The 25268-nt window shown below is 38.4% G+C and overlaps 3 protein-coding genes across 4 annotated transcripts; 2 read left to right on the forward strand and 1 right to left on the reverse strand.

The window, feature by feature from the left end:
* Nucleotides 1-1994: 1994 nt before the first annotated feature.
* On the forward strand, nucleotides 1995-2657 carry LOC140953383 (uncharacterized). Its single transcript, XM_073402866.1, has one exon. The coding sequence runs from the start codon at nucleotides 1995-1997 to the stop codon at nucleotides 2655-2657; it is 663 nt and encodes a 220-aa protein (XP_073258967.1).
* A 3788-nt stretch (nucleotides 2658-6445) lies between these two features.
* LOC140953384 (uncharacterized) lies at nucleotides 6446-7108 on the forward strand. Its single transcript, XM_073402867.1, has one exon. The coding sequence runs from the start codon at nucleotides 6446-6448 to the stop codon at nucleotides 7106-7108; it is 663 nt and encodes a 220-aa protein (XP_073258968.1).
* A 5505-nt stretch (nucleotides 7109-12613) lies between these two features.
* Nucleotides 12614-24748, reverse strand: LOC140952106 (uncharacterized). 2 transcript variants are annotated; one of them, XM_073401531.1, is made up of 8 exons: nucleotides 24639-24748; nucleotides 23398-23593; nucleotides 22474-22586; nucleotides 17702-17787; nucleotides 16233-16386; nucleotides 14778-14918; nucleotides 14049-14132; nucleotides 12614-13041 (listed from the first exon to the last, which is right to left on the reverse strand). In XM_073401531.1, the coding sequence occupies exons 1-8, from the start codon at nucleotides 24718-24720 to the stop codon at nucleotides 12785-12787; spliced, it is 1113 nt and encodes a 370-aa protein (XP_073257632.1). In that variant the 5' UTR covers nucleotides 24721-24748; the 3' UTR covers nucleotides 12614-12784. The 2 variants fall into 2 exon arrangements, with proteins under 2 accessions (XP_073257632.1, XP_073257633.1); XM_073401532.1 differs by lacking the exon at nucleotides 14778-14918.
* Between the last annotated feature and the right edge of the window lie 520 nt (nucleotides 24749-25268).

Below are 25268 nucleotides of genomic sequence, written 5' to 3' on the forward strand. Positions count from 1 at the left end.
AAAATCTATCATTTTAAAAAGTATTTAAAAGGGCCTTGGTTTAAACTGTTTCCAACAGACACGCCTTGTGGCCATATCATTTTAATTTATTAAATGTTACACGAAAATGGCAAAAGACTTCCTGATTTAGTCATTTATTCTTATCAAAATAGGCATGTTAAAGGGGTACCTTTTTTCAATATAGGGTGTACATAGGAGATACCATTCCTGTCAAAAAGGGGTTGGGCCTCGGGGCGAAGCCTCCCCATATAGAGCTTGTTGACTGCACCCACCCCCCCCCCCCCCCTCCCTGGAGACATCTGCGCACAAATCTCTTCTCTCAAGGTCAATAGCGAAGCTATCTTGTTCAATTCCATCTTTACCCATCCATAGATGGTGGAGGGGACTGCATTCAACAACTCTCATAACGGACACCTCTGTAAAATGGAGACCCAAAGCTAGTCCCTACTTTCTTTACTCTACTTGTTTGAATCTCTGTAAGACGGACATCTCTCTAAGACAGACAATTGGTACCTGTCCAAAAGGTGACCGTTTTAGAGAGACAGTTGACTGTACTATGGCCCATCCAAAGTCACATCCGGTAGTGACGTAAACTATAATTAAAAATAAAATTGAGTTAAAATTACAAAACCTTATTTTAAAAAAATGTCCTTTAATTCTAGGACATCGAACGCACTCCATCTCCCATATTACCATTTTCTGCTATTTACAGTTGAAGAGCTGCAATTTCTTTAGCGGTGTACGGTACTGAACAAGAATAGAAGCTTGGATCTATTAAGCCCTTCATTTAAAAAATTTCTTGGTGCCCTGCCATAAAATTGTTTTCCTAGTTTCTTTTTTTACTTTTGACTCAAACGCAGTAAGCGCTAAATATCTGTAATAAAAATATGCTTAGCATTGAATATTGAAATCATATAGCTTACTCAAGCAGGAATAAGCAGTTTATTTTGTCATAAAAAGATTCAGAGGCTAATCGTTGGTTTACCTTTCCTTTCCTTTTTCGCAAGGTTTATAAGTATATTGACTGCTTCTGTACGTTGCTCTTCTTGACTGCAATCACATTTTACCCCAGTATTTATACTTACATGTTACTTTCTGTAAATCACGATGACATGATCCGGCATATAAGGGCGAGAAATCTCAACATGGACTCGTCACGTGAGAGGTCTGTATGGTCTATCAGTACTAACTTTTTTAAATTTTTTTTTGACCCAGTTCCACAATGCCTCGCTGAGCTCTAGACGTGATTCAGTTCCCTGTGGTATCTCCGTTTCTTTTCAAGCACGTGCAGTGCACACTAGCCGTGACGTGATTTTTCTTTACTCTGACTTGAAGTGACCCATTGAACCTTCGATCGCGATCTTGACAACGATACCTGAATAATTAAGTTTTACGTCAATTCTATGGTGAAGTCATTACATAGTGCCAGTTTACCCAAACACAAAATGCTCCTGTAACGTAATTTTTTTGGTGTTTTTTTTTGGAGGCATTAGCATTAAAACTTGAAAAGGTTGGCCCATCTTTTTCAAGTTTTAATTCATGTCCATCCGTGCCATTCGTTGCAAAAGACCAGCAGGAAACGGTTTCAATGCCTAAATACAGTCGTAAATAACAAAACTGGACCATTATTTTAGGAATTCATGATCAATTGGTGCGAAAAAAAGTTTTAGCTTTGTTAAAAGGTAGGAATTAAATAAATAAATAACGATTTGCAGGTAGCACATCCACACAGTAGTTCTTCGTCTACATAGCCTTTTTAAATGAATAAATAAATAATTCGACTTTGTCACGGTGGACCCACGACGTTTGCCAAAGAAAGCATGGCAACGCTTTCCGGTCCTTCACGGCAGTAGCACGACCTGATTTCACACGTGGTACAACCGCCGTGACAAAGTCGAATTTATTTCTTATACTTAACTCCATCTTTTAACTTACTCGATCATTATTCTGTTCAGCTCGGCAGCAGTTACTAACGTTTGAAACGAGTATTAGCCATGCCGTCAAAGAGTAAAACCGTCCACTTTGTTCGACACTTCCAATCTACCTGGAACGAAGCTGAAGACGAACACAACTTGACGCGCTTCGACAAAGGACTACAGAGCGATGCTCTCTTGGATGCGCCCTTGAGCACTTATGGCAAAAAACAGGCGTTGACGATACAACAGAAAATTCAGGATCTCAATGCAGAAGTCGCCATCACTTCTCCTTTGAGCAGAGCAATCGAGACCTGTTTACTGACCTATGGAGATCAAAATGTGGTTGCTTCACATCTTTGCCGCGAGATAGGAGAATCGCTCTGTGACATTGGAACTCTGAAAGAAGACCTGGTCAAGATGTATCCAACAGTTGATTTCAGCAATGTGCCTCCCAAAGTTTGGTGGTATGTGGATGAAAAGCTTAAGGGTCAACTAACAGATCCAATAAAATGCTATGAATTTGTTTTAAACAATGGAACATGCAAGTTGGGAGAAACCTTCAAAGGAAGTCATTTTCAGGAAAGAATGGAGCGATTCCACGATTTTCTTCAAAACCGACCTGAATCAAATATTGTAGTTTTCGCACACAGTGGGTTTCTAAGAAGCTTCCTTGAAAAATATTATGGGAGACCATTTGAACAGTACTATCCAAATGGAGAGATTTTGACATACTCTTTGTAACAATGTCACTTAAGGTTAAAGAATTCTCTCAACATTTTTAATATACGTAAGTTTTTATATCTCCTTTTTCTCAACGCTATTTATAAAGTACCAGGTAAAGGACTTGTGTAGATTTTGTCTTGTTTATTATAAGCTGATTTTCGTTTTAGCTCTCGTTGCGGTTTATCGCGGATTGATAATCATGGCGTTTTTAAAAAGTTACTTGTTCAAAAACTTAACATAAAATTAAGCGACCTGGTGAGATACTGTTGTCAAGATTCGTATGTTCAATAGGTCACTTTAATTCCGAGTCAGAGCAAAGAAGATCACACCCAACTCGTGTGCCGTGCACGTGCTTGTGAAGAAACGGACATATCACAGGGAACTGAAGCACGCCCACAGCTCACGTGACGCAGAGTAAGACGCGGTCGAGGTGCTGCAAACTGATTTCTACGACTGGAGGAAACAATATATGATTCCTATAAATATTTTTTGACTGTGATTATACTTACAATATAATATTAACGCGATTTACTCGAAACAAACAAGCTTGTTCAAAACCTTCTTCGGTATATTTACTTGAGAAACATCAATTCCACTTGCAACAGAAGTGGCAGCCGAAGAAGAAATTTTTCACAGCAAGCAAATAGAAAATCTTTTGCTCTTTGATCTGTAAATATTTCTTTTCTTAACTATCTTGAACCTTTTTTCAGATCTAAAAAAGAGAGCTTATTTCAATTGAAGCTAATTGAATATTCTAGTTGCCATTTTTCAGTAATTTTTGTGTACTCCTAGTTATTATAGAGGTAAAGAAGTTAAACTTAGAGAGTTTAATTATTTCCCCAGACTTTTCGATATAATTAAAAAGATATCAATCCTGTAAGAGGTGTGTAATTGTACACTACTGTAGACCATCATTCGCTGTTTCCAAATCCCTCCTTAGATATATTCCTGACATGGGCAAGAGCTCCCCCCGACATTGGTAGAATTTGTTCGCGTAAAGGTGGAAGGTCCATGCTCGGTTCTTAAAAATAATTGGAAATGAAATACATCTTGCGAAAGCTAAACAAAGAACTTCAAAGCTTACGAAGACTGAACATTACCAATGCGCTTCAGTCCGCTCACCTATTCTACATTTGGTCCTTGCGCAAACACTGACGACATCTGAGGGTGATTTGTGCCAGAAAAAAAGAAAACAGGCTCATTTTTTAACTTGGACATTCCCTGGAATCCTGCGGAATGATACTAAATGCTAATGTAATGTTAATGTAATCGTGAAATACGAGCTTCGGCCCAGTTGCGTAACCTTCTAATAAACTGGGAATAAAAGCCCTAAAATGGGCATAAATCGAGTCGAGAATTCGAAGCACACAAGAAAGAAGAAGAAGAAGACGAAGAAGCAAGTAAATTAGACAGTTATTAGTTTATTTAAATCTCTCCATATACGAAGCGTACAGAGAGGATCGACGCTTTTTCTCTTAACAAATCCGAAGGCTACTCAACAGCGCCGACACTTGACAAGGGAGTTTGAACTCCCATCAAGCGGCCACCCTCTATCAAGCGCCCAGTGATCAAAGTCCCGAAGTAATTGTAGAAAATTAAGAATTTTCAATTCAGCAAACCTCCGATTAAGCGTGCGCGGTCACCTTTAGGCCATCCCGACGACAGTACTTTTTTTTTTGTTAACTCTATTAAAGCCTACTACACTTGTTTGGCAGTATCTTGACGTCTGATGAAGGAAAATACAATCCAAGATAAAAGATGGCAACTGATTGTGGATCAGTATAGACCCAGTAATGTTGCTCCCATGGTGCGTTTGTTTCAAAATAAAGTGATTCTCCTGCTAGAGAATTTTATAAGGAGAGCTGAAAATTTCGAGGACGAGCGCGTGCACAAGGGAAAAAAGGAGAGGATCCCACCTCTCCCCTTCGCGTGTTCCCAGGAAGGTTCAACTGTGTATATAACGATTTCTGCTAGCTACCCTTTGTAAAATTGACGAAAAATTGTTTCTGCATGCTTAAATAAAGTTGCGTTATTGAGTTGCAAAAATATTAAAAGCTTTCCTTTAATTCTGATGAAGAGACTTTCAAGTTTAATAGGGTCTGTCATAGACTTGCCCACAAGTCGAGCTCAAAATTTTCTCGAGCGCAAAGCGCCAGCTAGAAATTTTTTATGCTTTACTACCGAAACCAAAACAAGAAGCAAAGGACTTTGAGAAAGTCTAGTCTAGCGATTTTACCCACGGGTAAATAGCTGTTGCCCACCGGGAAACAACGTTTTGGACACGTTTTAATCATTTTCGGCTATTTACGGTTGAGGGTTTTTTTTATAGATTTATTAAACAAAAGAAAAAAGCGCATAGCTAATACAACCAAGATACAGACCATAGTAAAACAAGCAAGCCATGTTACAGAAAAAGAATTTAAAATAGAAAACACGCGTACAATAAATATTAACTAATATTTCAGAAGCACTGCCGCAATTTCTTTACGTACCGTCCTGAGCACGAACACGATATTTTATTAATAAAATTCCTTGTTAATCCTAGACTTGTTTCCCTAGTTTTTGTTTTTCTTTGTTTTTAATTTTGACCCAAACGCAGTTAGCGCCAAATCAGTCTGTATTAAAAAATGCTTAGCATTGAACATTAAAATTACATAGCTTACTCAAACTGAAAAAAATTCATTTTTATTTTGTCATTAAAAGATTCAGTGGCTAATAGCTGGTTTACCTTTTCTTTCCTTTTTCGCTAGGTTAAAGAGCAAAGTGACTTCTTCTGTTGCTCTTCTTGGCTGTCAATATTCACATTTTATTTTTGCGACTTACGTGCCGGTTACTTTCGGTGAATCATGATGACATGATCAGGCAAGGCCTTATTCCTGGTCATAAGGGCGAAAAATCTCCAACATGGATTCGTTAACTCCAATCCATGGCCAGTTTCAAAAGTCCAGCTATTAGCTTGACTTATTAAGTATGTTATACAACAAAGATTCTCATGCAGTCGTGAACTTGGAGTACCTTCGGCCTCTGGAATCAGAAAGTGAAAAAGGGTTTTTGATAACACACCTCTTACAGGATTTATTTTTAATTAGACGGAAAAAAACGAGAAAATTAAATAATTAAATATTCTAAGTTAAACTCATTTCAACTTGTCAAAAATTATTGAACAAATATGTTAAAAAAGAGACTTCCATCGAAATAAGCTTCCTGCGTTTTTAAACGGCGAAAGAGGCTCAAAAGATTAAAGAAAGAACTCCACAGATCAGAGAGAAAAAGGTTTGTTATCCCCTCTGTAAAAACTGCGCCTTCGACTGCCATTTCTGTTGCGTGTCGAATTGATGTTCCACCTCACTCAGGTGAAAACGGTTTTAGAAAGAAAATCCTAATTTTTTAAGCACCTCCAACCCAGAACCACAATGCCTCATGTGAGCTCTAGGCGTGATGTATCTCCGTTTCTTTCCAAGCACGTGCATTGCACACAAGTCGTGGTGTGATTTTTACTTTGCCCTCAAGTGACCTATTGAACATTCGATCTTGACAACATTACCAGACTAGGTCGCTGGAATGAATAAATAAATAAATCGACTTTGTCACGGCCATAACACTACGTTTGAAATCAACACGTGCTACGGAACCACGGCAACGCTAACAGAGCTTCACGGCAGTAGCACGACTTGATTTCACACGTGGTACAACCGCCGTGACAAAGTCGAATTTATTTCTTATACTTAACTCCATCTTTTAACTTACTCGATCATTATTCTGTTCAGCTCGGCAGCAGTTACTAACGTTTGAAACGAGTATTAGCCATGCCGTCAAAGAGTAAAACCGTCCACTTTGTTCGACACTTCCAATCTACCTGGAACGAAGCTGAAGACGAACACAACTTGACGCGCTTCGACAAAGGACTACAGAGCGATGCTCTCTTGGATGCGCCCTTGAGCACTTATGGCAAAAAACAGGCGTTGACGATACAACAGAAAATTCGGGATCTCAATGCAGAAGTCGCCATCACTTCTCCTTTGAGCAGAGCAATCGAGACCTGTTTACTGACCTATGGAGATCAAAATGTGGTTGCTTCACATCTTTGCCGCGAGATAGGAGAATCGCTCTGTGACATTGGAACTCTGAAAGAAGACCTGGTCAAGATGTATCCAACAGTTGATTTCAGCAATGTGCCTCCCAAAGTTTGGTGGTATGTGGATGAAAAGCTAAAGGGTCAACTAACAGATCCAATAAAATGCTACGAATTTGTCTTAAACAATGGAACATGCAAGTTGGGAGAAACCTTCAAAGGAAGTCATTTTCAGGAAAGAATGGAGCGATTTCACGATTTTCTTCAAAACCGACCTGAGACAAATATTGTAGTTTTCGCACACAGTGGGTTTCTAAGAAGCTTCCTTGAAAAGTATTATGGGAGACCGTTTGAACAGTACTATCCAAATGGAGAGATTTTGACATACTCTTTGTAACAATGTCACTTAAGGTTAAAGATTTTTCTGAACATTTTATACGTTTCATGTCTGCTTTTTCTCAACGCTTTTATTATTAGCAGTGATAGATACGAACTTGTTTATTTTTTAAGTTGTTTACTTTAATTTAGAACCAATAAGCGAAATAAGTGAAAAAAGACTTTAGCCAATGAAGCTGTTTTTCCATTTTAGCTTTTATCGCGGATTGGTGTATTTAAGAAGTTGCTTGTTCAAAAACTTCACATTCAATTAAGCGACCTAGTGAGATACTGTTGCCAAGATTGAATGTTCAATTGGTCACTTCAAGTCAGATCAAAGAAGATCACACCCGACTCGTGTGTCATGCACGTGCTTGAGAAGAAACGGAGATACCATGACGCAGAGTAAAGGTGATGTTACAAGGGACGATTCGAAACGACGATTTTTAGCGCAACACAGCGTTGCAGCATTGTTGCGACATTGTTTCAAATGGCTGCAACGCTGTTCCAACATTGCAACGCTGTGTTGAGCTGAAAATCGTCGTTACGAATCGTCCCGTGCAACATCCCCTTAAGACTGAGTCGAGGTGCTGCAAACTGATTTCTACCAGGAAACAATATGCGATTCCTATAAATATTTTTGACTGTGATTACACTTACAATATAATATTAACGCCAATTATAATTACTTGAAACAATCAAGCTTATTCAAAACCTTTTTCGCTCAGTATTTACTTGTGAAACATCAATTCCACTAGCAGCAGAAATGGTAGTCGAAGGTGAAATTTTTCACAGAAAGCAGATAGAAGATCTTTCTATAACTTTTTCTTTTCTTAACTCTCTTTAACTTTTTTTCAGATCTAAAAATGCAGAGGGCTTATTTCAATTGAAGATTCTATGTTGCCATTTTTCAGTAATTTTTGTGTAAGTCTTAGTTTTCTGATCTCTTAGTTATTATAGAGGTGAATAAGTTTAACTTAAAGAATTTAATTATTTCCTCAGACTTTTCTATGTAATTAAAAAGATATCAATTCTGTAAAAGGGGTGTTATTGTACACTACTAGACACCCTCATTAGCTATTTTCAAATCCCTCCTTAGATATATTGCTGACATGGGTAGAATTCGTTCACGCAAACATGTGGCAGCTTAATGCCCAGTTCTTAAAATAATTGGAAATAAAATACTCTTGCGGAAGCTAAGCAAAGAACTTCAAAGCTTTCAAAGACTGAACATCACCAATGCGATATCTTGCGCGCTCGCTGACGACATCTGAGGGCGATTTGTGCCACAAAAAAAAAACGGCTCATTTTTAAAATCGGACATTCCTTGGGACCCCGAGGAAGTGATACTAGCAACCGTGAAATATGAGCTTCGGCACTGTTGCGTAACCTTTAAATATAGGGAATAAAACCCCTTAAATGAGCATAAATCGACTCGAGAACCACACAAGAAGAAAGAAGAAGACGACGAACAAAAAAGTAAAATTAGACAGTTTTTAGTTTATTTAACACGAAGAGTACAGAGAGAATCGACGTTTTTTCTCCAAACAAATGCGAACGTTATTCGACAGCGCCAACACTTGACCAGAGAGTTTGAACCTCTTCCTCTCTTGAGTTCACGTTCTTCAAAAAACGTGAAATTAGGAAGTTTCACGTCATAGTCGTGCAGTGACGACAAAGAAATGTACACATGATACACGTGCAAAGTTGTTGTTTTGCTTATCTAAACCTACTGCTTTGTTGCCGTTCTCGATGCCGTCGCCGTCGCCGTCGCTTAAGCTCCCTAATGACTGGTTCCGAGGGAAACAGATGTCAATGTTCCTCAATGTTTCCCAAGGCGCAGCTGAGAAAAACATTGAGATTCGACGGAAACAAAATTCACTGTTTCCCGAGGGACCAGGCATTAAATGATATGTTACATAGCTGGAAATTTTGAAGCAGGAATAACCTCGCTGTAACGGTGGTCGTTGGTCAACATTCGCGGGTAACAGTGCACTGTTACCATCTGACGTCATAGATTTTGTAGTGTTGCCCGCTCACAGGTGCTCAGAGATTTTGGCGGGAAAAAGTTTCATTGTGAGATGTCATGTGACCTCGACGTAACCAATGAGAGCGCGCGCTGTTGGGAAAAACAATTTTACATGTTAAGAGTTTATTTTGCTGGAATCAGCTGAATTACACCTTACTGGTCGGACATCTTGTACCCAACTTAACCTTAGTTTTCGTTTATAATTAATTTCTACCTTTAGTGTTAAAAGGATAGAGCATTTAAATAGAAAAATCTGTAATTAAACGGAGAAAGGAGAAAGATCAAATTTGAGACGTAAAACCGCTGAGAAAGAAAAAGAGAAGTAAGAGAGGAGAAAACAAAGAGAGAAACTAAGGAAGAAAAGACGAGGAACAGAGAGAAAATGTCAGGCAAAAAATGAATAAGAACTTTGGAGTATTAAAAGAGATAAAGATTTGCAGTTTTGGTTAAACTCAGTTAAGGAAAATTGTAACTATCTCTTTTAATATTAAAATCGTCTTGCCATATTTGTTGAGAGTCGTCTCAATCACTCACGGCGCCGACGGAGAGCGTTCCGCTTTCTTTAACCCTGGCAGAGCTCATCTTACATTATTTTTCAGAACGCTCACTCTATCCAGTTGCTGACCAGCAGTACATAAAATTAAGAAACTTAGGGTTGTAGCGATAATTAATTAGCCAAATGCACTGAGCCCCTTCGTCTTGTTCATCTATTGTTATCATTGATCATTAGTGATCCAATTAATATCCTGTAAATAATTTTGAATTTAAATGTCTTATTTTATATATTTTATATGGTACATAGCTTATATCTGTTTTATCTTTTTATTTTAGGCAAACGTCATAGAGTCAACCTCCAGTTTTCCTTTTCAAGATGCTTTAAACTTTTATTTTCCTCATCTTGAATAAACACGTTATGTTTTGCTATAAGCCAATATTTGGCTTCGGGTGCCGCGTATCTAGCTATTACATTTAATATGACAACAGCCTATAGTCATCTCTTTTTTTTTCCTTGCTAATTATTTTCTTTCTAGTGGTAAGCGATCCCTTTTTGTTGATTGCACACATAAATGACTGGCTTTTGTATCTGATGTATAACGTCGGACGGAGATACTGACTACTTATAACGCTCTACTTTAAACTCAGTTCGCCATGGTACATACTCATACATTTATATTCCGCTACTTACAGCAATTCAACGTACGTTTGTCAAAAAAATTCTGTTGACTTCTTGCTGCCCCAAATAGCCTAGGACAGCATTCAAGAACGCCTTTTAAGACCGTAACTGCCTAAACATCCTAAGGATTTTAACTATAAAATATCCTACGTGAATCCGCACCCGTGGCTCCTGCAATCACGCAACCTTCATCCTGAGTGCTTTAGGAACAAAAGAATGCTGGTTTCCGCGGGTAGGCTGCTGAGAGAATTTTGGATTAACTTCAGTTTGGACTGGCTTCAACATTGCCGGTTGGGCTGGGTCTCGTTGATACTCAGTCTCGCTTACAACCTCTTCAGGTTTGACTCCTCCGCAAGCTTCCCATTCCGAATAGAACTTAGCGACGTTCTCTGCTTGGGTCTTAAATTCCGCGTTACCGCTCACAGCAAAAGCGTTCATCAATGACTTCTCCATACTGTAATAATTTTCGTTGGCTCTTATTTTGTACACGTAGATAGATCGTTGATTCTTGTTGTTCTTCATTTGCACCCTTGCCCATTCTATACAGTTTGCTTCTACAGCTGATGTGGACACAAAAAGACTGTTTTTCTTCGGACCGTAGTGAGTGGATACCCCTTTCATATGATCAAGTAAGCCATCATTCTTGCCTAAGCTTTCCATCCCTTTTTTGAAAACAATGCTCGGAGGGCGAAAATCTGTTCGATAAACGAATTCTGGTGGGTTTGGCACGTCTATTGCATTTCCTTGTCCTTCCTGGCAAAGTTTCTTTTTTCCTGCTCCTAGAAGCGGTAAACTAACAGCTCTACGGAGAAAAGAGGAAAGTTTCCCATTCACCTCAGCCTGTGATCGATCATCGTCTGCCAAGACAGCGTTTGAGAAATCCAGAGAAACGTGTAGGATCCATATTAACAACAATCTTTTTAAGAACGCCATTGTTTGTTGCTACAATGATTGAACTGATTTTTTTCACCAGATCACCAGTTAAAATGGTAAAAAATGCAAAAGTGTCAAGCAAGCTCAAGCTGTTTTACCCGGTGTCCTGTTTGCTTTCGGTTAGGTAAACCAGTAGAATTGACCTAGGACTCCAACTGTTAGGGGTACGGAATTGTGTAAGACGCTGTTTAAGAATTTCCTAGCTTTTAATACAGTAATACGGTGATCAAAATATTGTCTCTTTTTTGTTGATTCGCCAATTACGGTAGTTTGTGCTTCTAGTCATTCCAGTTTTAGGGGAGGCAGCGAGTTCTAAAACTGTCATTTTCAAGTTGCAAAAAAAGCAAAGAGAAAAAAAAAAGAAAAATAGCAAACTTTGTTATAAATAAATCACAATTATTGTGTGATTCTTTATCAAGAAAGGCGTTAATAAAGCGAGAACAATGTGTACTGTTGCTAAGTGGTATTTTTTTTTTTTACATTATAAGCACAAAACCGTCAACTGTCGAAAAAAAATTTTTCGAGCCTAAAAGCTAAAAAACTAAAAGATTACTTCTTTCCATGAAGATTTCGAATTTTTGGCAGGAAAGAAGAAGCGGACGGAGAAGACAGCACTTCTCCCGGGAGAGAAAGAGTTGTAACTAGGACTGTACCAAGTAAAAATTCCTATAATTACTACGACGTGTTGTTGTAAATTCTAAGAAGAAAGAATATGATTTTATTTATCTTTTAAGTCTTGATGGAGGAGGCTAAAAAAGAAGCTTTGCAATAATCGTGCAGTTTTTTTTTTTGAAGTCGCCGTCTCCGAAATAGGTGCTTGGGCACCAAAAAAAATACACTTCATTATTTTGAGTGTGGTCAATGTATTTAGCACGAAAGTAATATTAAACTGGGGACACCATTTTTACGTCTGGAGACGGCACCGCCATTTTTTTCGGTTATCCGGGCAACGCGTAGTCCTGCCTGCTTGCAGTGCAATAGAAGTCCTTTCATTTCTTAGTTATTTCAAGACCCCGGCCCCCTGCTCTGCAGTCAAGCGCTCTACCAACTGAGCTAATCCTGCTGCGGTAATTTAAACAAACCCTCAAGCACCCTCGCCAGAATTTTTGCTTCCTCAAAATTTTCAGTAGAAACGACTATTTTATTAGAATTTACACCGAAATGTTTATAACTCTTATCACGTATTTTCGCTGTAACTGGCTGTAAGCCAATCTCTACGGTCACTCGATGTTCCTATGTTCAAATCTGTACCCTAGCCAAATGCAGCGCTTGCCTCCTCCGAAGGCTACTCTTGCTTTCCTGCGGTTTTAAACGAGAAAGGAGAAAACTGCAAAGAAAAGAAGAGAGACTGGGAATAAGCTGTAAAGGTCTGGAAACACAATCCAAAAACTATTATTATCAAATTTAGCTCCTTCATCAAGTTAAGTAAGTACAAAAATCGGAGTGTGCTTTCTTCACAAGCTATTTCCACACATTTCCAGGAAACAGTTTTTGATGACACACATTTTCCAGTAATATGATCTTTTGACCCGGTATACCCGGGCGGCTCTTGTCGATGATTGTTAGCTGACCTCTTCTGTGTATGAGCAAGTGTACGTTACAATTGTCTTTATGAATGGAGGATAGCTGGTTTTGTAAACTCGTTTCAGACTCACGATGCAGACGTTTGTTCCGTCAACTTGTGCAAGATTAGCATGACAGTGTTTGTCAAAGTCGCTCACGGTATTGTTGTCGCCGGGAATTCCAAATGCGGCCACGCGGATGATCTTTAAAGCACCAGGACACTGAAGCGAGATATCGTCATTACCGGTTCCTTCGGCTGAAAAGAAAAACAAAGTAACCAAAACAGATTTATACTTGTGATTTTTCATAGAAGAATTATAACATATCAAGCGCCTTTAGCCTTTTTCTACCTTGGCAATTAGTGATCAGGCTCGGGAGAAAATGTAAAGTACATTTTTGCAAACCGTCTTGCTTTCCTTCCAAATGGCGGTGGTTCCCGCCTTCGCGGGATTTGTAATCGATCGAGCTTGACGCGCGTACACAGTTCCCGCGCGAAAAAGTTGGACCTATAATACGCGCCGCCATTTTTTCGAAAACTTGGGCTCGTGAACTCGGCGTTTGTATAAACTTGTAGTTTGTTTGCACCTTGTGTTTGTTGTGCAAAGCCTTTTTATTGTTTAATTTTTTTGACAGCCAGGGGCGTAGCCAGCTTTTCGACTAGTTGTAGGCCTGGCTGACTTTTATGTGCCATTCGGATAACTCTCATCCAAAAGCAAACAAGCCAGTGAATGTAATCATTTACAACTGAAAAATATACAAAGTCACCTCCAGGCCTCGCATCCGTTCAAAGACCAGATTACTGAGGAAATATTCTTAAAATGGTCTATTTCATTCATTGGTTCAATGAATGTGTGAGAATTTTTGTATGATTTTTCAAAATCATTTATGATTTCAAAAGCATTTAAAATGGGGTGGGGAAAGTTTAAATTATGGAAAACTGGAAAATATTGGATACGGTGGGGGTTGACAAAAATTATGAACAAAATAATATGAAGGGAATAATTAGTGGACAGATAGTTGACCACCAAAACAAAATGCCCCTGAGCTCATTTGAGCAGACTAAGTACTGGTTTATGAGCCGTGGAAAACTTTTTTTTATCCTTTTTTATTTCCTTCTGAAATCGAAGCCGTTTCCCAGGAAGAACAACCAGATTTACCCCTTAAAAAGAGATTGTGTCCACTACCAGTTGGCTACCAAGGAGCTAGATCTGTTAAATAAGAAACTGAGGTTTGAATCCTATTTCTTTCTATTTTTTCGTTTACCTTTTCTTTGCGTTTTTACTGTTCGTGTTGGGCGCGGTGTAGTGGGTCCAGTTGAACTCACATTGGGTGTTGTAATGTTTATTCCTAAAAAAGAGAAAGGGAAAAAATAGGGTTCTAAGCAGTGAGTGATATGACGCTTGAGGCAATACTCTAATAGCGCCATGTATACTACTATGATAAAGTCTTAGCCAAGAAAGTCGATTTCTAATAATCAGTTTTACTTTTTTCTCTTAAAGAGAAAAAATGAGTTATTATAAGCGATTTCCTATCTGTTATATTAAATTTACTGGCAAATTATTTTCTCATAAACTTCTTAAGACTCATTTTGCTCCTCCTACTAAATTTTGTGATAAAAGCTAGCGATAAAAAGTCGCGACGTTTCGACCTCTCCAAGGTCATTTTCAAGTGCTAGTAAAACATAAAATTTGCACAAATATATTACAAACGCTTAAAGATAGTTTAAAAGGTAAGAATGCAATGAGCAATAAAATGCGATACAATATGTCAACAATAAGTGGTAAAATACCTATAAAATTGGAAAAAAATAAACATAAAACAATGAAGTAATAATAAGGCTAATTAAAACCGATCTAAACTCCTATTTAAAGAGATTTTTTACTAACTGCCGGACGAAAAAACTTTGTACTGCGGGACAAAAAAAAAGCTGTTCGAAAGATAGAGATCAACTTAGATTATTCACTGTCGACTCCAAAGTCAGGATAAACATACCAATATTAGATGTTGTTGTTATCGATTCGCTCACACGGTTGATTCCATTATAAGGCGTGACTGCCTTGTTACTTGGCTCTTGTTTTCCTTGGGAATATCCATTAAGCTCAGGCAGATGAGCGTTTCTTACTTCTAAATTAGCTGTAAACAGTGAGTGAGTATTACAAGAAACCATGTAAGAGAAAAGGTACCGGCGATCTCTTCGGAACTTACTTTTTTTTTAGAATTTGTTATCGATATAAGCCATAGTGTTAATGTAAAGCAAAGTTGAAAGGAATGTTGGTTAGGATCATCTCGTACCACTCCAGATTTACCAGTATAAGGAACAAGGGCAAAGAATGACAGAAAGGTTATACGATCGATAGATCGTCCTCACTTTATCTCGTCCCATTTGCGTTCGCCAGTTTTAAAATACATGAGAGATGTCTGGAGATCAGTTCAGTACTAAGCAATTGGGACCAAATAGTAAGCATTCAACCGACTGAGAATATAAGGAGTGGAGGTGAAAACAAATAATTCGGTAAACCGATTTTAGTGTGATCTTGGGACGTCCTGGGCGAGCCATGAAAGATCAGTAATAATTTCTAGAGGAAAACCTCGAGAATTTCATTCATTCTTCAGTTATCGGCAACAATAACTCAAAGTTATCTCACACATATCTCACAGACCTCGATGGGTCTGTTGATAGAAACTGAAGGCAAGATGTTTCAAACCAAACTGATTATACAGAATAAGAGCAAGAAAAAACCGGGAAGAATGATGAGAAAAACCTTGTGGCTTTCCTCCAGAAGACGTCAGTAAGGCAATGTTAAGTTTTCGTGTTTAAACAAGTGACAGTGTGTAAAGAAGGTAGAAAAAAAGGCTAGGAGACAAACCTTTACAGAGTTCAATGACAAAAACTAAGTAAGGAATAAGGCCAACTAGTCCTCCAAGGAAAAAACAAACAGCGTAGCGAAGAAGAAGAGCTGTGTTTGGGTTATGCTTTCGAGAGAACATACGGAACAATTTCTACAGGAAATTAAAGAAGAAGAAAATCATCAGCCTATAAATTGTGACCAAGAGAGAGTTTTCTTGGACTTTGTTCGTTAACCGGATTCTTTAAATGTGGGATGCAACAGAAAAGGATAACGTTTAATTTTTAGTTCACACAAGACTGAAAGAGGATATTAATTCCCGTTCGGGAAGGCAGCAATACTGCGAACTAAATATACTTAAATATGGAAAGGAAACAAATCACAAGCTCTGTTTTAGCTTTCAGATCACTCTGGTTTATAACTGACTACAGTCACTACACTGATTTTTCACCATTGATGTAGCCAACCACACTAACCCCAGCGTCACATTACATATTGACGTAACTAAATACACAATCTCAAGAATTAAGGCTTTTTGTTCACTTTATACTTGTAGCAGCGAAAAAAAAATTAAGTACTTTATAGTAAACCACGAACTTACGCGGATTGCTTCGCTGTCCCCCGAGTTCCGCTTCTGACCCAGTTCTTCGTCCGAGTCCATGATCACTCGTCGTCTTGCCGGAGGTTGTCGTGACATCTTCGGTTCTTTCCGTTGTTCTTTTTGTTTCTGTTTGCTCGGGCTTGACGGTGGAGGACTGATAATAAACGGAAATAAAAAGTAAGCAGTGTTATATATCCCGTATATGCGGCCTGGTAACAGGATGTCAAAAGATGAAAAAAACGGAATATTATTTTAAGAAAGGGTGAGAACTGGAGGGACAGAGAGATAAGAGAGGAGACCTTTAACTTCATCTTCTTCTCAATCTTTGTGAGCCTGAAACAGACTTCATGTGAGAGAGTTTTCTGAAAAATACCCCATATTCCTCTGTTCACTCATTAGTCATTAACTCTATACTCCACATCCAGGTAGACTTCGAGCTGATTTATGATTTTGCAGATTAGTAAATTAGCGATTCTCGAGTGTCACGGCTTGGTCGTTTGGTTAATCATTCTTATCCGTTGCTATTATTTCAGTCTGCCTTTTCAAGAGACTCCTTGAACACTAACAACCAGGTCAATGAACTAAAAACCATTTGATGCACAGAAAGAACGCGAATAAAACATACTCCAGAGTGACTTAGGGAAGCGAAAACGGCATCGAAATAGAGACTCTTTATGGGAACAGGTTTATTGTGCGGAATCAAAAGACGAGCTTTTACCAAAAGAAAATGAACGTCTTCCTTTATCTGTTAATGAACGGTCAATGAAAAATACTTAATGTGCCATACATTCTGTGAGGACGTAGAAAAATTGTTATATACCATCATCATATTGAATTGCAATTGGTCTTATCACTGGCAGTGATCTGCTTAATCGACAGTTCTTGAGCAGGGGGGTCACACAGACAGAATCAGGGGGAGGAAGGGTGCCTAAATGGGACTATGATATATCTTTTGGTCTGCCGTTGACCTCCACAGTCATATTGGATTAAAAAATGAAATTACATGAAACTTGTCAAGTCCAAAAACGATCTTTACTTATTCACTCCCTTTTCTTATTCAAAATGATCCCAGGCAGCGATCGATCATTTTCGAAATTGTCTCAACCCCAATTTATTTTTAGTAAAAATTATAAAAACCGAGAGTATTGTGTTTACTTCTGTTGAAACTCAGACTTCGTGAGTATTCAAAGTATATATCTTTTTTAGTTATCAATGCCTTTAAGTACGTCAAAAATAATAAAAATAAAATAATTGACGCCACATCATTTTCATTCGATCACAGTTTTATCAGTCAACACGTTAACTATCGAAGAATTCACTACAAGATTAATTTAGTTCTTATAGTTAGGGCTAAACGAGAACAAAAATTCTCGAGAGTTTTTTCTTTCTTACTTTACTTGTTATAACGTGTTTGTAGGCGAAACTATGAGTATTACACTGAGTAAGCAAAGATGTACTGAGTTACTTACTTTGGTACTAGATTTTGTAGGTTTGGTCCTCGTGAAAGTCCAGGTATCCGAAAAAGGTGTCGTAGTGGTAGAAAGCTTAGAAATGCCTGAGAAAAGAAAATAAGAAAGTCTTCAACAGAAAAGTGAATGCGTAGGAGAACGGAGCGTCATTTGTTCAATTGTAGGGATTGTTTGCTCCGTCGACTTACCGCAAAGCACATAAATAACTTATGATGGCTTTTAATGAACGAATAAGCAGCTTTTTTCCTAAAGTAACAAGCTGTAAACACCCAGTGTTTTGAAAGCTTCGTCTATTTCACAAAAGCAAAACATGGTCGCGAATCGACATTGACTCTACAAACAAAAAGCGGTTTACTCTACAAAATATTTACATTGTGCATTGATACCTAAAACACTAGAAAACAAGTGAAAGTAGCCGGTGTACAACTAGCAAATTAATAGACGAAGGAAAAACGTTTTGTGGCTATCTTTTGCCCCTTTCTCTTTCCTTTTATCTCTCTTGCTGTAAGAAAAATTTTTAAGCTTTAGAGAAGAAACGACAAAGAAAAGCTCTTCTATACTTACCTTCGCCCTCCAATAAAAGGAGAGTCACTCAATTGTAAGGCAATCAGTATTCTTTTTAAGTGCTAACAGACCGAAGTGGATTTGTCCGAGGTCGAGTAGAGAGCGAAAGAATATAGAAACTAAAGAATGTTACAATTCAGAGTTTGAAACTTAATCGACATCCTGTTGATTTTTTAATCATATTTTATTGAAGGTTGCTAAGCGTTTACAAAGGGCACTGTTGATTTTTAAGGTATATTTCTAAAAGCGTTGCGAAGAAAGTTTCAAGTACTTACAAAAGAAATACGCTACTTGCATTAACTAGTAGTTTTATTACAATGGACTTATTTTCGCTGCACAGTGAATGAAATCCGACTAAATAATAATAAAGAATTCCTTCAAAAGTGGAGACAGCAGTGAGGTGGACATCATAAACTCAAAAACAACACTTATGAAATCCCAGCAAGTGAGCTTAGCGTAGGATTCAAACAGGGGCTACCATGTAGTGATAATGGTTGGTGGCGAAATAGGAGGTGTAAATTGGGGACCAGCTCGATCAAGTTCCGAGTCTGATTCTCAGACCAACAGACTTGCTTTCTACTCGTAGCACTGATTCTACTTCAAATATGTGCTGCAGAGGCGCGTTTCGCATGCATTTCCTTAGAATCTAAATGAAAAACGAAAGGAAGAGTTCCTACTCCACCAACCTTATTTGTGCGGATTGGAAACCCCTGCAACGTCAACTGTTAAGAAAATCCTTGATTGATTTTTCTGTTATCTGACTGACGATAAGAATATACTGCAATTAACAGCTTGACCATAGGTGTTGATAGCATTTTTTTAAAATGTTACTCCGAATAAGAAAATTCTTCACAGTTGATAAGATATGGGTGCAGCACACCAAATCTTATCAGAAGCTGTGAAGATAACAAAACTGGCCTTGTGGCTGCACGCGACCAATGTCGCATACTGCTACACTTCAACATCTTCCTTTTTTCATAGAACATGTTGTCAAATTTCGAGATTTAAGAACACTTAACTTGATCTGATTTGTCCCAACTGTAAGTGAAAACTTTGAAAGTAAAACTCGCATTAGGATGACGTCTCAGTATGACCTTTCAGTCTGTAAAAAAGACACGATGTGCCAAATATAAACATGGTTTAACTACACAATTCAGTTAGGGACGTCGAAATCCCAAATTCGGTGATCATTCAAATAACAGCTTACTCTGAAATGTATCAACCGAAAACGGAATCTATCTGCTTTTTTTGGAATTTGCCGGTTGTGCTGATTAATAAAATAATTAGAATAGTTTACCAATACCAGTTAAAAAGTATGGTCAAGTATCTGTCTGTAACTGTGTTGGGCTATGCTGAGAAGTAGCCCAAATTTTATGCTTATTGATAACACTCGAAGTAGACTAATTGCAGTGTTTCAGTTCGGGCAAGCTCGTCGAGACTGGAGCGAGCAAACGAGCCTAGGGGAGGTTGGGAAAGAAAAAAAAGAAGATGAAAAGGAGGGAAGATCCCAGGGGAGGGGTACACTTCTAGCTCCTAATAATGACAGGGAGGCTTGTCGTAAAGTTTTGACACATCCCTGAAAAGGTAACAGAATGTATCTTTTTGGGGAGTGGTTCAAATCCACATTAACCCTGAGAGGTACCAACAAATCAGTTGAGTAACACAAAGTTTCCGTTATTGTTCAAGTCTGGCTATATACCCCGACTTTATTTGCAGCACCGCGATAATTCGAACGGCGGTCTTAAGCGGTGACAGTTCATCAGGGCATAACACTTTTTGGTATGTACAGTATTTCCTTTATGTCCACTGCACGACGACGGCGTGCATGAAAATTCTTAATGCCACATTTCATATCAGGACGTGAACATAGGGAGACGAATTTTGTGTTACTTTTTTCAACTTATATACAGTCCTTAAAAAATCAACGCAGGAAAAATTTGCCTGCATCTGGTAAATTAAGCAAGGCTAAATAAACGCGATAAAGATAAAAGGCCGCAAATTCATTTTTTTAGCGGTACGTCTTCGCTACCACGCCGTCGTCTTGGATGCTTTTTAAAAGCTCCCTGATTTTGCTGTTACTTTCCGTCTGGTCGTCATCCTCCAAACGGCTCCAAATACTTTTAATTCGCTTGCAGTTTGTTCGCACACTCGACAAACCCGTGGGACTGTCATCAGTTCGAAGCTACCTGGAGTAAAACATGTCATGGCTACAGCCTAGACGTGCTTAAGGGTGCGCTTTTAACTCAAGGCGCAATCTATAACTAGAAACTTTTGCAATTAAATCTTAGTCTCCTTACAGTCCCCAACAAAACAGATCGGACATTCCCGACATTTTAGACTGCTAGACAAGTTGCTGCGACAAGTTCTCAGTAAAACAAGTTCTATAGGCTTTAAATGTATCCCTACATCTCGTGCATTATAGCAGAAAATTGTAGATTAACGGAAAGGAGTAACATGTATTCCGCGCTGTCACTAGTAAACAGATCAGATAAAAGGTAATTTTCACCACCAGGCCCGCGAATAAACACTGTAAAAGTTTAAACTTCAGTAATGCTAATTTTTTTTGTTTTTCTAAATTTTTAAGAAATAGTTCATCAACTTACCATGTAATGGCTACTGAGCCCTCAGCTTTAGCTCGACGACTTGTATTCATGAACTTTCTGAAGACTTCGTGTTTTTTTTTCTAACCAAAATATGATAAATGAAACAACTGACGGAAAAATCTAATTGTCGCCGTTAGATTATTTTCATGTAGTTATAGCAGCTAGACAATAAAAGCCTTGAAAATATTTACGGTAAAGTAAATGTTAAAACCAATTCATTATTTTCAACCTTGAAGTAAAGGTTTCGTTCAGTTTATAACATGTCAGTTCACAGTGGTGTAATTAAAAAATATAATCACTAGCAAAACGACGTCAAGACTGTGTTCGAATCGCTAGCCAATAAAATTTTCATTATTAATAATTTGTATGCGATGCCTAGTTTCAAAACAACTTCATTATAGCTCAGTTATATGTACACATTTCTATCAGTTTTCCGAATCGGATTTAATGAATGAAAGAAATGTGTGATGTCTGGCAAAAATTCTAATGAAAGCAGTCGACCAAACGATCGATCTAAAACATTTTTAAGAAAATAGAGTCTGTACAAAAAACTGTCCATAAAGTTTAACTTAATAAATGAGAATGCACTCAAACTAATAACTTTCAACTACGACGACGACAAAGAGAAAACGCGAAGAAAACAATTAAACTCAATATAAACAATTACTTGCAGCCATAAAGACCCCATAAATTAAATGAAAGCATTACCTGTTATTTTAGTTGTAAAAGGAAAAAATGTAGAAGCTTTATCACTTTAAAAAACAGGCGCCGTAATTGAAACAATAGACGAAGTGATTTAATGATTTAATTTGAAAACTTGAGAACTGCAGATCGTTAACATTTTCCGACGGATACACTTAAGTCTGCTGATAGGTTGGCCTACTCCGATGTTTCAAAACTTTAAAGAGAATCAACAACAACAACAACAAAGCATGATGTAGCATTGTCTTAGAAAAAAATAATTGTCCACGGAACAAAAACATTTTACATAAAAAATGAAATATTTGAAAACACTTTGCTTTCGTTATGTTGTATGCATTAATACTGAAAAAGAAAGTATTAAGATTGGTGTTCACGCAGCATAACCCTGCATAATCAAAAGCGTACAACATAAGAATATCAAAAACCTTTTGTGCTTTTTAAGCTTTGCTTGGGTCGATTTTTTTTTTCCAGTGAGGACGCGCTCGACATATTCACTTACACATTCATAGTCAAAGCAACAAAATGACGAAGCCGTCAAGCAATCTCTCGTATCAATTCAACTTGCCCTCGACAAGAAAAATACGCAAGAAACCAGTTTTGGAAGTCGTTTTGGAAAGTTCAAGTTAACCTCGTACCCAGGTTCTCTCTCCTTTTCCTTTCTTGTGGTCGGGTTGTCGGGTGGAGAGACCCATTGGTCGGACCTGATCACGTGGCCACCCGGATTCTGGGTGGTAAAAAATATCTGTTGGAAGGGTGGGGTAGCAGAGTTTCCTCAATGCCAGGGTGAGAAATCTACTGTATCAGGGTGGGAAGATTGCGTAAACACTTTCAACAAGTGTTTATGCACTAATGGAGACCTTCCGTCAAATATTTATATTAAGAATTGTTTAGCGGATGACTTACTTTTTGTGAGAGTGACAGTAATTGGTGTAAATGATGGCGGAGGTGTAATCTTCTTTAAGAAGCACAGATGATCGGAATGACACTTTACACAGAAGCAGTATCTTTCTGAAAACCTATTAAGAATAACAGGCTTTAGATGAATCGCGTGAGCATCTTTCGCAACAAAACCGTAAAGCGTACAGGAAATTTACAGTGCAGTATTAGAAGTGTTAATTAAGGGGATATGTCTGGTAAAAGCATCATTTTTCGTCTATTTCAGCCCTTTTCCTCAAATATCTAGCCGAGATTTCATTCGATCAAAAATGACTCATTTATTTTGGAGTCGATCCTTAATTCAATAATGTTTTGAGAATATTTCGATGATTTTTCGAATGTCTTTAATGTATAAAAATTTTGGATCTGGAAGTTGTTGAAAATTGAAATATGAAATGAATAATTAGTATACAAATACCATGTAGTCCACCATCACGGTTGGTGTATATCGTTTCTAACTTCATTTATGTTATTTTCAAATCAACATCATTCCTCCAAAAAACCCAGAATGCCCCGAAAGATATCTGTGTCCCTACGTGAAACAAATGCACTTTAGTTGAGTGTCAATGTATTTAGCAAAAAGTGCCAATTAAGGACACTACTTTTAAGTCCCCAAGTGGAGACGAGACCGCAAATTTACGTGGTCATCCGAGTCATGCGAAGGTCTAGCTGTTTGTAGGGAAAAGGCAGTATTGGTCCGGCCCCGGGATTCGAATCCGCGACCTCCCGCTCTGCAGTCAAGCACTCTACAGACTGAGCTAATCCTGCAGCGGTAAAGCCAAGTACTGCCACCGGTATGTCATCTTGAAAAAAATCACCCACATTATTTTCAATTAAGCAAACTAGGACGTTACAAATGACATGCGCATGAAACAGCTCACTCTCTCTCACCTATCCAGCAGAAAGACAACATCAATACCGGGATTTCTACAGCAATGCTCTGTGCACCTGTCTATGGTCATGTGACTCACTTCACTGGGGTCTGGCTCCCAAGGTGTGTAAATACCAGCTTTTAGCTTTCCCTCGAGAACAACATTATAATGGGTCGCTTTTTTGAAGCAAAAGGAGGCATCGTTCCTGGTGAAGGCTAAAAAAAACGAAAACCACATTCTCATAAATAACTCATAACTATTAAATCTCACGAGACTGGAGAAAGCTCACAAGTAATCAGACCCTCCCACACATGCTATGTATACTGAGATTTTGTGTCTTACACTAACCAGTATTAAAGAAAAAAAGAAAAGACAACACTTATTTTTATTTATTTTTATTTGTAAGGGGAAGCCATGTTGGGGGGGGGGGGGGGGGGGTGGGGCTAATTCTTACAGCTTGCCGGTCATGGATAAATGTTTTTAATTGCTGTGGGTTAAATTAAAAATGTTACTGTTGCGGGTATAACTACATCTGCGTCTACTTTATCATTACTGTAAGTGATAAAGCAGACGATAATCACATCACACTTGTAAAAATACTCCGGTGCTAACCCTGCCGGTCCAACCCGTTCGCACGCTAAACCTTACCCGAGGCGATCCAAACCTCCAGCGGTAGATCGTCTTGACCCCCAGTGAGACTAGAACTGTAATGTTATGACCCTAACCGGGACATTTTGTTGAGTTAGTATTATGGGGTGTCATAACATGTGCTTTTCGCTCTCGAAAAAATTGTAGGCAGAAGTCTGTAAGATTTGTTCGTTATTGCTATCAAGAGGAGGAAGTTGTTTTGGGGTTCGAACAGAACACCTTGTATTTCCGGCTCCTGCTTCTTTTTTCTTGGCTTTCTCCCTTTAGCCCTTTTTCGATTACGCCGAAATATTAAGCATTCTTGCATAATTCTCCCTCTTTCTCTCGCTCGTTCGGCTCTCCCACCTCCCTCCCCCTATTCTCCCAGGTTTCTAGCCCCTGTCTCCCCAAAATAACCAATTTAAGGAGAGGGTATGTAAAATCATTAAATTTAGTCTCATCATTTTGAAAGCAAATGCCCCTACAAAAGACTCATTAAAATATTGTTGCTAAAGGAAAATATAACACAATCGGTTTACGTAGTGAAAATGTAAATTCTGAATTCAACCGCCGGCTCATCACTGCCGGCTAATAAGCGAACAACTGTATAAGAAATGAACTGTCACCACTTACCGCATTCAAAGTTCAGCAATATCCAAATCAGGATGGCTTGTTTATGTGTTCCTCGATTCATGGTTCCAAATAGCATCAGCATTTGAAGAAGGTCATATAGGGCAGAGACACTGGCGTGGCACTAGCGAGAGCTTGAAAATCGATCCTCAAAACTACATGCTTATTATTCAATGCGGGGTGCATTTCATTTTATCCATTCTTTGCCAAACTTAGAACAGCGGGAAATATCAGGAAAGGATACATTGTCATTTATTAGGAAAAGGTTTTGAAAAACGCTGCAACGATATTTCGGAGGACTCTAACTATTTTTCTTTCTTTCTCCGTGTACCATACTTCTTGTACAATGCCACACTGTTCATGAACAGTGATACGAATATTTGCAGAAGCATCTTCTCCTGCTGGCACTGAACAAGCTCCGAAGGACTCAAACTGCGCAAGTGGTGAATTAAAGTTCCGGTTAACAACGTGAGGCAAACTGAGAGACCGGACAAAAAGGAACTTCTTCCAATTGATCCAGTAGGAAATCTCCCTTTAGCACAATAAAAAAGCGGCTTCTTTGTTTGTGTGTGTGCGTATGTAGTGGGTTAGGGGTGGGGGGAGGGGGGGTAGGGGTCACCTCGCCTTGAAACC

The sequence above is a fragment of the Porites lutea genome, chromosome 11, assembly GCF_958299795.1.
Source record: "Porites lutea chromosome 11, jaPorLute2.1, whole genome shotgun sequence".
In the NCBI taxonomy this organism is placed as follows: Eukaryota; Metazoa; Cnidaria; class Anthozoa; order Scleractinia; family Poritidae; genus Porites; species Porites lutea.

Coding starts and splice junctions, on each gene's coding strand:
- LOC140953383 (XM_073402866.1), top strand. CDS start 1,995: ATGCCGTCAAAGAGTAAAACCGTCCACTTTGTTCGACACTTCCAATCT.
- LOC140953384 (XM_073402867.1), top strand. CDS start 6,446: ATGCCGTCAAAGAGTAAAACCGTCCACTTTGTTCGACACTTCCAATCT.
- LOC140952106 (XM_073401531.1), bottom strand. CDS start 24,720: ATGCTGATGCTATTTGGAACCATGAATCGAGGAACACATAAACAAGCC. Junction 23,594..24,638: donor ATTGCTGAACTTTGAATGCG/GTAAGTGGTGAC, acceptor CGTTTTTTTTAG/CCTTCACCAGGAACGATGCC. Junction 13,042..14,048: donor AGTAAAAACGCAAAGAAAAG/GTAAACGAAAAA, acceptor TTTTCTTTTCAG/CCGAAGGAACCGGTAATGAC.